This window comes from Natrix helvetica (assembly GCF_964273705.1).
Source record: "Natrix helvetica genome assembly, chromosome: 4".
NCBI classification, from domain to species: Eukaryota; Metazoa; Chordata; class Lepidosauria; order Squamata; family Natricidae; genus Natrix; species Natrix helvetica.
The window spans coordinates 113,711,527-113,725,073 of NC_138550.1; the positions used below are offsets into that span (position 1 = coordinate 113,711,527).

Below are 13,547 nucleotides of genomic sequence, written 5' to 3' on the forward strand. Positions count from 1 at the left end.
ATAAAACTGCGTAATACTCCAGCTATGTTAATGGCTTTTATATATAAGAAACTTCTTAAATTTTAAAGGGCCAATATTGTTTTGGACCAGATTTCAAAATAGTCTTTGTGGAGGTACAGAATAACAATTCTGGAAGGGACCTTGGAGATCTTCTAGTTCGAACACCTGCTCAAGCAGGAGACCTATATCATTCCAGAAAAAATGGCTGTCCAATTTCTTCTTTAAAATATCCAGTAATAGACCACTCACAAATTCCATTGATTTTTCTCACTGACAGGAAATTTCTTCTTAATTCTAGGTTGGATCTCTCTTTGCTAAGCTTCCATCTATTACCTTTTGTCTTGTTCTCAGGTGTTTTGGATAATACATTGACTCCCCTCCTCTGAGGCAGCCCCTCAAATATTGGAAGACTGCTATCATGTCACCCGCAGTCCTTATCTTCATTAGACTAGACATTCCCAGTTTCCTCCTTCATCATATGGTTTAGCACAGCGGTGGGGAACCTTTTTTGGCTTGCGTGCCATAAGTGGGGGGAGCGCAGGGGGGTAGTGTGCGGGCATACTGCACCCATAATGCAATCTGCAACCCCCCCCAGTGCACATGCACGCACTACAGGCACTCCCCCCCATTTTTTGCATGCTTTTTTTGCCCTCCCCAGGCTCCACAGGCTTTATAAGAGCCTGGGGAGGGCAAAAACAGCCTCTCCCGCCCCCCGGAAGCCCTCTGGAGGCTTGAGGGTCCTTCAGGACGCTTCCCCGAAGCCTCCGGAGCAGTCAACGAACCTCTGAGCAAACTGGAAGTGACTTCCAGTTTGCTCAGAGGGTCGTTTTGAGCACTCCGAAGGCTTGAGGGATCTTCAGGACATTCCCGAACTTAGGGCCATTTTTTTTTGCACTCCGGAGGCTTCAGGGAAGCTCATGAAACCTCCAGAGGGCCTCCGGGGGGGGGGAAAGGCTCTTTTCATCCTTCCCAGGCTCCTATAAAGGGTCTGGAGCCGGGGGAGGGTTAAAAATGGCTTTAAAAAGGGTGGACTCAGCTGGCCAGTGCGCACATGTGCGCTGGCCAGCTGACAGGGCAGTACCTTGTGTGCCCTGATAAATGGGTCCACGTACCACCTGTGGCACGCGTGCCATAGGTTCGCAATCACTGGTTTAGTATCTAGTCCCCTAAGCATCTTTGCTACTCTTCTCTGCACTCTTTTTAGAGTTTCAACAAGTTTTTTTGTATCATGGTGACCAAAACCAGACATAATATTCTAAGTGTAGTCTTAACAATGTAGTGTAAAGCAGTATTAACGCTTCATGTGATCTTGATACTATCCCTTTGTATAAATATGGTATCTATCTGTAAGTCATATATATCAAGCTACCACACAATCTTGGGGAAAAGATGTGGCTGCTTTAAAGAGTCATGGACATTCATATTTTCGAGTGCTCTGAATCTTTTGGAATCGCATCTGAAGGGATACACATCCCTACCATTCTTCTTTAAAGTGCTTCAGAGCACATTAGGATTTTCAGCAACCACTCCCTGATTTGATTTTTTATTTGTTTAGCTGCCTGTAAGAATAGGCTTGACCAGTTCATGTGTCTGTATAAATTAAATTTAGGTAAGAGTCAAGCCATTTGCTTCTTGATTCAGAAATTTTCATATAAGAACATGCTCCAAATCTCTCCATTCTAGGGAGTTCATAATATCTTCTGAGTTTTTGCTACAAGAGCTGTAGCTGTAATTAATGTTTTCAAAACTGGTCCTTCTTCAAGAAAAGAGAGGGAGAGGGGAAGAGAGAGAGAGAGAGAAAGAAGAAAACAAAGTATTAAAATAAAGCACTATTCTACTTCAATCCATGTCTTATTTTCTAACAACAGCTAAAATATAAATATTGTCTGAACCATAAAAGTTGTCATATTCTAAGAAATCCTGCACCAACCTCCCACCTCCCCACTATTATTTTAATGAACTGCAGTAGTCATGCTTCACGTTTGGCACACCTGAACCAGTATAGAAGTGATGCGTTATGAAGTGACCTCCCTGGAGAAAAATGCTTCTGTGACTTGTGAGTATCTGAAGACAGAATTGGTGCTAATCATATCATGCTGCTTAACATATGAAAGAAATGTAAAAAGAGTACTTTTCTGTGATTCCACAGCAGCAAAGAGGTAGGGAATTTGATAGAAGGAGCAGGTTTGTTTAAATTGCCGAAGCACATAGAACGGATGACCTTGAAAAACTACAACTTCCATTAGAGACACTCCTGGCTGCATCTGTAGTCTCCTTTGAAAATTCAAAGTACAAACACTTTATTCAAAAATCTCAGACATTGTAATGGCTCAGAAGAACAATGACAGCCATGTGTCCTTGTAGCAGTGTTCCTCTTGGAGAGATGAATGGTGAGCTCAATTGCTTTACTATAATTTCTCTATTTCCATGCTTCATTTCCTTCATGTAGCTGAGACTGGAGGGAAAAAAAACAGCATGTTCCCAAGTATCTAACACCACAATGCATATAACAAACCTGAATGTAAATGGAGATCAGAACTCCAAAACGAATATACCTCTACATGTCAACATTTTATTTTTTTAAAAATGGAAAAAAAAAAAACACCTTCTCCTGTATGAATCAGAAGACATCATATTAATATTAATAATAATCAAGATATAGACAGCAACTGTCCCCCCATACCTACATAGGCATCATAAAACTGTGAGAATCATGTTCCATTTTTTCAAACTCACATTTCCTGCAAACAATTGTAATAAGGCAATGGCATATTTTGCAGATTTTCAGAATAGGAACTGCAGTCTATTTTCAGAATTACCCAGATATTTACAGATATATATTTTTTTGGACTTAGTAGCCTTTGAAACAAATAGAAGTCACTGTGTTGGATTGTTTTGAGCCAGCAACTTGCATGCAACACTGCAAATGAAAGATGAAACCTTGCATTAATAGTATACAATATATTGTAATACTATTTTAAATGGTAAATGAACTTGTTCCCCATTCCTTCACTAAGCAGAGACTCTGAAGTCTCAACTCAGCAAAACTCAGAAGGCATCTACAGGGTATCATTGGCTCATTGAGGTCACAGTGCAGTTACTTACTCTTAGAGGTTAATTGCCTCTGCAGGTATATGAGATATGAGGGTTGCTATCTATTTGTATATGGCCAAGCATCTTAATTTTACCAAAAATGCCATTTGATGCTCACTATTTGTTGTTCAGTGCAGTTCCTTGGACAATTTTCAAATGAAGATAAGCTTCATCGAGTTAAAGAAAAAGAAAAAAACAAGTTTAAAAAAAGATGGAGAAATATTTACAGATTTTTCTTAGTCCAGATACTGAGTTTCTCTTTCCTTTTTCCTTTAGTGCATTGTCATAAAAAAGTTCAAAGGCTATGAATACAAATTTTCTGGTCCAGTTCCATACATATCTGCAAGCCGTTTGAAACGAGGCCCCCAGTCACTGAGGTAATCATAATTCTGATCAGAGTTTGAACTGACCGAATCTAAAGAGCTGAGTGACTCAGCCACTGAACCATTTCCCTCAAATGCATATGTCTGCAGGGAATCATATGGTGGAGCGCAGGGATCCACATCAGCTTCTTTTAGCCTTTCCCAAATAAATTCCCGAAAAATAACATTATCAGGGATGCTTTTAAAAGATGGTCTGCTCAAGAACTGGATCTCTGGAGTCACATCCCTCCTGATCTTGGTATCACGAATGACGTTGAGGTTCCTCAGGGCGGCCATATCAAATGCCTCGGTGTCCTCCTCTCCACCTCCTTCATCATCATATCGGACTATATTTTCCCTGATATCTCTCTCTTCGTCTAAAATAAGAGGCTCTTTTTTCCGTCGCCTCATTGAAACAATCAGCAAGACAAGCACTGCAATGGAAAAAAGTAAAGCTTTAAGCAAAGTTAAATCAAGCTAATCCCCAATTCATTACATTTCCCATTCAGAGTAAAACTATTTATAAATTATGCAAGATAAACAGTTTTCTGATGGTTACACAATAAGGTTTGTTTGGGATTCCTTATAGTTCCTTAAAGTGGATTTAAAGGCTTTTAGACATTAAAGAATCTATTATTATGTTCATTCTGATTTAATGTCATTATATGTATTGTTTATTTGGTACAGATTGCTAAAAGATACATTTTAAAGCAAATTCACGTTGAAAATTACTCAGCCATTAACTATAGAGACCTTTTTCTGAACTCTTAATTGCCCGAACGATAAAAACATGTTTATAAACTCTCTATGTGCACTCTAACTGTCAGAGTTTGGCAAGTTAACTCTATTATTGAAGGGTATGAGTACAGATTATTGATAAAGTATCTGATTGGAAAATTCAGAGTTGTTAAATAATAGCTATTATTTAACAACTTTTGTGGTTCATGCATTAAAAACATTATAACACAGAGCGCTTTGCTTTAACATGCAGAATACCGATCACAGATCTGTGAATTTTTTTTGCAATAAGAAACCATAAAGATTTTGATATTTATTGGTCCAGATCACTTTCCTGGATAACAACGTTTTTTGACATTTCTAATATTGAAGATAATTTCTTTGTGGCTTTAGAAATAAGATATTCAAAGAATTACTGAAAAGACTTAAATACTTAGTCTGCATATATACCCATTTAATTATTTGCAGGTGATATTAAGAATCAATAAAAACAAAATCCAATCACACTGCTCAAATTTCAAATTACACAACACATTTATTTTTAAGGATGACTTTTGCTAAAGATCTAGTTATACCATTATGCAAAATAAAAAACAAAACACTACATTATACATTTGCATTAATTAAATATTCCTAAACTCAATCAACATATTAAGGAAATCCATGATAATCCAAATTGCACTGGATTCTTTTTAATAATGACCACTTGTGTTTTCGCAATTATCATTTTCACAATGTAAAATAGTGGCTCTTAATGTACTGTAGGTGCAAACAATTGAAAAATTGATCTTAACATCTATAATTACTACACTAAATACATTATTCGATAAAAGAACATATCAATGGTTGTACAGAAAGAAAAAAAATGAAATAAAATAAAGACGACAGCTGGCATATATTTTCCATATCAATTGGAAAACAAAAAGTTACTGTGGGGGTTCATGGAGTAACTATATAAGACTGGTAGGATTCATATCATCATTTAAGTTTTATAAAATGAATATATATATATATTGATAAGGAGGAGAGCCTGTGACTTAGTGGCTAAGACTCCTGCCTAATATGTAATACAGCCCAGGTTCAAATCCCAGTAAGGGTATGGCTAGCTGATGAGAGCTAAATAGCTTGAAATAGATCTGTACTAGTCTCCCTTTATTTATTTATCAGCACAAATACAACACAATATATATAGCCCTCCCGATGGATGCTGCTAGGCTTTTCTTTCTTTTAAAATTACTTTTGGCTATTCTAAGTTCCTAACTATGCCATGTAGCAAGCAGTTAATCTGTTCATTACACCAGTGAAAATGTGTTTTCACACTGTGACATGTTCAACAGACTTTATCTGGGGAGTTAAATACCTGCTAATAAGTGCAAAATATATGAAACTTACTAGATTTATCTGCTGAGAGGTACAATAAAAAGCAAGATAAAAAGAATGTTTTATGCAGCTTTGCCTTACACAGCTCATGATTGCTTGAAGCCAAACCAAAAAAAAGTCCTTTGAAATGTTAAACAATTTAGCATATAAATGGCTTTAAGAGAATATTAATTTCTAATCACTTCAACTGCTCTTGCACAATATTTTTTAACCTCTATCTGAATAAAAGCTGTATGAACAGCCATGCAAAATCCATGGAAATGTTTGAAAAACTAGTCAATTTTGCTTCCAATGTACTAATTTCTGGATTTGAATGGGAACTATTATAGAACAGAGTTATAAAATTAACAATGATGACAGGTTTGAAAAAAAAAGACCAGTATCAGCCAACACTAGTTTTAAAATAAGATACAGCTATTTTAGGGTGTCTGTGTGGTTTTTTTTTAGCAGAAAAGCGACAAAGAGTTTGAGGTACTTTAAATACTTTAAAGGCTAACAGTTACATTGATCGTCCTTTCTCACCTCTATATTCTTGCTAGAGGATTGTGATCATACGTATATATTTTGTATAAAAATAAACATGTATGCTTTTATAATACTATGGGATTCTTATTAGTGTTAGGCTAAACAAATAATGAAATTCACAGACAGGATTGTTCATTACTTTCACCGTACAAAATTATTTTAGACTTCAGAACAAAATACTCCAAATTTGTTTTCAGCTAACTTACAAATTATTTGAGACCTGTCGTCACCGAAACAAAGATAACCGAGGAAAAGGAAGAAGGAATCCAAAGGATCAATATGTTATAATCTAATGTGTCTCCAGCTTTTATTTACCTGAACTTAAGGGCACAAGAGCTTTCTTGAAAGGATACCCATAGTCCAAGAGGATAGGAAGGAAACCTTATCCCCAAACTTTCACCTTGTTTAAATAAATGCAAGAGCAGGATAACAGTTATGCAATAAAAGTTGCTTTTTCCAAGTCAGGAACATATTTCATAAGGAGACCAATTGAATAGGACTGGGTACTTATTGCTGAGTACTAAGTGTGAAAAACAGTCATAAGTCACTGCTTTCAGTGCTGTTGTAACTTCAAACAGTCACTAAATGAACTGTTGTAGATTAAGGATCACTTGTTCTTAATACATTCACAAATATTAAATGCTTAAGAAAGTCATTGAAGCTTCAGTTCTAAATGGTAGTCAGTCTAAACTCACTGAAGCATGTTCTGAATGGAAGATTGTTGATGCTATTGAAGTCTAACTGCATAATAGTGTTCCGTATATGATTAGCATATATGCTACCTCCACTGGTTTAATATGAATATGCCAATTTTGTAGATCATTTTAAGTGCTGAAAGAGTAGAAGACTTATCTCTGCTATTGTAACATTGTCTCCTACAAAATACAGCCTTGACTTGCTAGCTAGCTACCGAAATCATATCTTCATTTCTATTTCTTACATTTTAGTTTAACTTACAGTGTTTTTTTTTAAATCATTGCAACAAAGCTTTTACTGATTGCTCAATAAAATGCAAGTTCTAGATGTGAATGATTGGTTTATTTTAGATTTATATATGCAGGCATTTATTTATTATTGACATGTTGTTTTATGCCAATAGAAGAAAATATCTATAGTTCAGGGCTGAACTGTTGAGTTCCTCGTGCTCTTTGAACTCGGTTGTTTCCTTATAGATGTTTCATTACCCAACCATTATTTGATTCTACTAAACTGCTTTGAAAGGAAATATTGTATAAAAAGGCAAACCCTAAATTAAAATTAGATCTAGATTAAATACACGCAACCTAAAAGGTTCATGCAGAACTGCAAAAAGTCATCACACTGTCTTTATTAAAACAAAACAAAACAAAATCTAATAAGGTGTTCTTTCAAACTTTGAGGCTGAAAAGGTAAAAAACTATAGCACAAAACTAGAGGTAATTTTTTAAAAATCCTACTCCATACAATACAGTCCCTTGTATTGTAATAAAATGACCTTTGTTCTCAGAAATCATTAAGTTCAATCCATAGTCATTAAAATTTACTTATTCCTGATCTGAAAAAGAACTTTATATGACCTTCTACAAATCAAGTATCCTATGTGAAATACTTATGCAGCTCTGGAAAGTAGGTGAACTAGACTGCATCATGTTCAAATATAACATTTGGTGGGAAGAAAATATGGAAAAAGAGTTATTGGTATGCACAAAATCATAACTAGAATCTTAAGCAGTTATTATAAAAACAAGATTATGACTACAATATTAAGCAGTTATTATTATTATGCTTCTTTGATATTAACAGAAAAAGTATACTGCAGCTGCCATATTATTGTCAGAGACATTAAAGATTTTCTTCATTTCTCTTTAAAAATTATGTACAGTGTAAATAAAATGAAACACATCATAACAATTTTCATATGATTTTGCAAATTACTAAATAAGTTTTAGGAGTTTACTTATGTTTTATTTGACCGCAGGCAAATAATGTAAAATCAGATTTCCATCTTGACTTACAGGTAAAGTTTTCAACTACTGTGTAACATAAGTTTACAGCAAATTTTGAAACCTGGAGTCATTCTACTATGCTGGATTTGCACGGCAGTAAAGCAAATATACAAAGAATACAAAGTATTCTTCAAAGCAAGAATACTTTGAATGATATCGGAATTGTTTAGAAGTATGGATTTAATCTTTATTCTATATCTAATAAGTTATACTGTCTTCAATATAACTTGCAGTTCTCAGCAAAGTTGAATGCCTTCAAATCTGCTTTAGTGCCAGTTGCATTTCTAGATTTAATATATCAATTATGAAAAGTGTTTGTAAGCTTTAATAAGGTAAAGGGCCATCTGGAGATCTGAGTCTTTTATTTTATCATTACTCAGCACAATAATTACAGTGCTCGGTAAAGTACTGTCATCTTAACTTTTACACCTAATATTTTTGGTGAAAACTGTTTTTAAACAGAAAGGAAAACAGAAAGTTAAAAAACTGAAAGTTAGAAACACTTAGAAAGGTAGCAGAAAAAGCTAGGAAAAGAGCTTCAATTATGAAAAGGTTAACCAAACAAAAGCAAGAGTTATAATGAGATCTGAATTTGGCACATCTGTTGAGAGTTAATTCTAAACAGTGAGCAACCAGATAAAAATAAACCTTATTACTGTAAAAAGGGACAAAAAGGAACAAATAAATCCCCCAACAAAGAAAAAGAGCATGTTCTCTATCATTTAGGGTGGAGATAAAAAATAAATGTAAAAAGAATGTATTCCTGTATTTATAAATAAGGCTAGTTCCATAATTAATAGTAAATTCTAGGGGTATTGTCTTTCTACTTCCTTCAATAAATATTACTTATACTTGGATTTTCCTATGGGCTTATCTAATTGGCTCCAGTCTACCTACCAGATAAAACTTGAAAGAGCCTAGCAGTAAATACATGTCATTTTCTTAGCGTAGTTTTATATTTTACTATATGGGCAATTTTTGACAACCAGGAAGAAGTAGCTATCTCCGTGAAGAAATGGGCATATCAAAATAATAGTGATGTTACCGTTTTCTCATCAAGTCCTTTCCAGCCTATTTGAATTGCTATGCTTGAGAAAAGAATGTACTTTTAAATATACTTGTAAATCTATAAGTGGATTTCTTCTATTCCATATATAATTGTTTTGTTTAAGAAATAATTCTAAGCAAGCAGAATTCTATAGTGCCCTTTGACATGGGGAGCATTATGGAAATAGATCATACAGATGGTGATTGGAAGTTTCTAGTCTGACTGATTGAATGCAATGTGATAGGGCTGTGAAAAGTTTCAGTTCAAAGTTTATTATATAAATGGGAATGATTTCGTAAATAGAAAATGCAAAATTTTCGGGTTTTTCGGGTGCGTTTCGGGTTTTTCGGGTGCGTTTCAAGGTGCTGATTACCATCTTTAAAGCGCTCCATGGCACGGGACCTAGTTACTTGCGGAATCGCATCCTCCCACATACATCCCTGCGGCCAATTCGCTCACACAGGGAGGGGCTTCTCCTGGTGCCGTCCACTAGGCAATGCCAACGGGCGACACCAAGGAGTAGGGCCTTCTCTGTGATGGGCCCAACCCTCTGGAATGACCTCCCCCCCGACATCAGAACCACTACTGACCTCCGCTCCTTCCGGCAAAAATTGAAGACTCATCTGTTCCGATTAGCGGGCCTGGCATAATTACAACTGTTCCTCCTGGTAAATGTACTATCAACTGGTTATTTTAGGGGTATTGTTTTTAATTTAATTTGTGTGTGTTTTAGGGTTTAAAATTATATTTATATATACTGGCTCTGTACAGTTCTTTTAATTCTATTTTTAACCTCCTCCATTCTAACTGTACATAGTCAATTCTATTTATTGTATTTTGATATATTCTTTACATGGACTGTACACCGCCCCGAGTCCCTTTTGGGAGAGGGGGCGGTCTAGAAGCACGGTAAAATAAATAAATAAATAATAAATAAAATGTTCTCCAGTAAAATAGGTATTTTAGATTAACTTTGGGCAAACTCTATTTGTCCAGAAATATCAAGACCTAAGCAAAGCCATAATTACAAAATAAATAAAACACTGGATAATAACTGAATAAACATACGTTATTACAGTTCAGAACTTACTGTCTACACTTAAGAGATTGTAACCCATTTTAGTGCTTCCTTAATATATTGCTTTACTACCATTTTGCTAATGTAATTTAGTTCTAGGTGATTGTTTTTTTTTTTTAAAAAAAAGAATAGAGCACACATTTTGAGTCTAAAATGTGTACATTCATAAGGTGACCAACCATCCTCCTTTAGGGAGGACAGTCCTTCTTTTGTAAGTTCTGTCCTCCCTCGAAAAGTGTCCTCCTACATGTCCTCCTTTTTGATATTTGAAGGCTAATCTGTTGCGCGTTATGTGACGTATTTTATTAAACAGTTTTTAATGGTTTTTTTTACTTCATTGCAAGTATATTGAACAGATATTGAATCTTGTGTTGAATTTTTATCTAAAGAAATGCTAGACATTAAAATAGACGACAATTGTCTCTCTGAAGAAATTAGAAGACTGAATGTATATTTAAATTCTGAAAAATTAATACAATGGGAAAATCAACATGTTGAAATTGATAAAAGATGGGTGGATATTTTCAGCCATTTCAAAAATGAACATATTCCATGTGAACATTTATTTATACTTGTTCAATTTACGTTGTGCTGCCCTGGAACTAATGCAGCAGTTGAAAGAGTTTTTTTCAATTGCCAATGATTTTTCGACAAGTGAGAAATCGAGATTGAATGTTGATACTCTAGCTGCAGCACTTGCCGTAAAATTCAATATGAAGGATATTTCTTGTTCAGATATTTCCAATATATTGTTAGAAGATGATACATTGACAAAAAATATTAATTCAATGGAAAAGTACTCATTTAAATAATAATTAACAGGCATGTAAGCATAATTACAATATAAAATGTTGCAAATGTTTTTATTATGCATATATCATATTTTAGTGTATTATTGTTGCAATGAATAAAATATTTCTTTTATTTACGATATATTTTTTCCAATTTATTTGTCCTCCTTTTCATTGTAAAAAAGTTGGTCACCTTAGCATTTTGGACAATAGAACGTGTTTTGTCCTCCTTTTCATTGTAAAAAAGTTGGTCACCTTAACATTCACATAACTTCCAAATAAACTAATCTGTGATCAGTTTTATAACCATCATAGATTTTGATGCCTTTTGTATGAGATAAAAATAAGACTGCATAAGCACATGTTATATGCAGTGTAAAATGACCTGATAAGAATTCTGGCTTCTTTCAAATTCAGTTCACATTGTTGTGTCTGTCTTTTAAATGTTCAACCGGCTGCAGGATATATGGAAAAAAAAATGTTTCCTCCCATTATAGAATTTCCACCCAAGGTCATCAGATATCATTACCATGAAAACTTGTGAAACACTGTTCCATCGATTTAAACACAATAACGCCACTGCCTGATTTTTGATAAGGCTAAGATTTCTTGCTATTTATTTTTTGTAATTACGCATCTTCATTTCTTGTGTTAACTATTAGTCACTCTAAAAACACACCAAATAAGTTACTTTTTTTTTAAAAGTCAGACATTACAGGAATTAAATGTTATAAACATCTAAAGAGATATCAGATGCAACCACATCTACTGAGACGAAGAAAATCTGGACCTTTATATGAGATGATCTTAAAAATTACTTTAGCCCCTATACTTCTTGCAATAAAAAGGCATTAATTAAGAAATGAAAATAACAGTATTCCATGTATTTTGAAGGAAGATTGCTCCCTTCATTGAAGAAACCACAAAGACATACCTAGCAGTGTCAACACGCAAGCCAGGATCGCTATGAGTGCTCCAGTACTAAGTCCAGCTGGCAAGATGTAGGCCTCTGCATTACACGTTTGGGCAATGCCATCTGCATCGCAGTCACAGACTCGAATCGTGAGTGTATTGGTGCTACTCAAGGAAGGTGAACCACTGTCTACAATGAATATTGGCAAATAATAAACGGATTGCTCTTGCCTTCGAAAGCCATTTCGTCTCGTAAGTATAGATGCCGTATTGTCTAGATCAAGGAAAAGATAAAAGGGAGACAACATTTTCTTAACGAAATACAAATCTTTAGATTTTTAAATTAATTTTAATAGTATCTTAGTTTGACTATATATGCCTCATAATTTGAAAGCACAAAGCACAGTCCCTGGAGGTAAGCATAAAGACTGCAATGGCCCTTTGTAAATAGTTAATAAAAAGATTTATTCCTAACCCCTCATTCTCATTTGCTAATTGAACTATGACAAACCTTCCATCGTTTCCTGATGGCAGACGTGAAATTCTAGGTATTAATGCAACGGCATAAGAAAGACAATTGAAAAGGTTAAAAGTTCTTGCTTCAACTGTGCTAAGGATAGTGGAAAAATGTCCTTAGATACGTTGTTAAAATACAATTCCCAGCAATCCTAGCCAGTTAATGGTTGGATGCTGAAAGCTGTAATTCAGTAATACACAGAGAGCCATAATTTCCATCCGTGACTTATGACCATTATAATTGGCCCAGCTGAGATACAGTTCCACTCTAACACATTCAAATAAAACTCCTTGGATTTTGAACTTGGCTCCTAACATCAGATGGAAGTATGTAAGTCATGACATATATTTTGCCACTTGTTGCCTCCTGGCCCCAGTGGAGATCTATGATTCATGTTCCTCTTTTTGGAAATGCGGAGACTACACATATAAACTGTATAATGCATGTAAGAAGAATAGTGAACAGATGTATCATTCAAGAAAATCGCATATTCTCCAAAGAGCATCTCAGTGTCCAGTTAAGAGTTCATTATGACACACTAGGATTTCGACAGATGTATTACACAGAATATTTGGAGCAATTGCTATTACATCCATTTGAGTCATTTTGCATGGCCTCTTCAGGAGTGTTCTCCAGGTGGTTTGATCCAATTCATAAACGCCAGTAAAGACAGTATATTGCAATTATACTGTCAGATATAAGCAAACAGAGGCAGAATAAGTAACCATTTTTGTCATTTGCTTCAACTTGTCTTTGGGGTAATGGAATTTATCTTCTTCAGGCAGATCTCTACATTTTGTAAGAATTATTCTTGGCAGTAGGTCCCCGATTCAAGACACTGAGGTTAGCGCTCTTACACAGAACTACCATATTTTTCACAGTATAAGATGCACCTTTTCCCCTCAAAAAAGAGGGTGCGTCTGAATACAGCATTTTTTTGCCTCCTGAAACTCCGCCCCTTCACCAAAATGGCTCTGCATAGCTTTTGGAGAGCTCCTGGGGGCTGGGGAGAATAGAAATGAACAAAAAATGGACCATTTTTTTACTCGATTTGTTCAACTCAGCCCCCAGGAGCACTCTATAAGCTTCCTGATGCCTTTTTTAAATTTAAAAAACAG

The 13,547-nt window shown here is 35.1% G+C and overlaps 1 protein-coding gene across 1 annotated transcript in view; it reads right to left on the reverse strand.

The window, feature by feature from the left end:
- Positions 1-2,003: 2,003 nt before the first annotated feature.
- CDH7 (cadherin 7) overlaps positions 2,004-13,547 on the reverse strand; it is a 132,093-nt gene continuing 120,549 nt past the window's right edge. Inside the window, exons 11-12 of the mRNA XM_081950529.1 lie at positions 11,935-12,186; positions 2,004-3,889 (exon numbers count right to left, since the gene is read on the reverse strand). Of these exons, the coding sequence (XP_081806655.1) occupies positions 3,396-3,889; positions 11,935-12,186 (746 nt within the window). The 3' untranslated portion in view covers positions 2,004-3,395. The remainder of the gene's footprint in view (positions 3,890-11,934; positions 12,187-13,547) is intronic.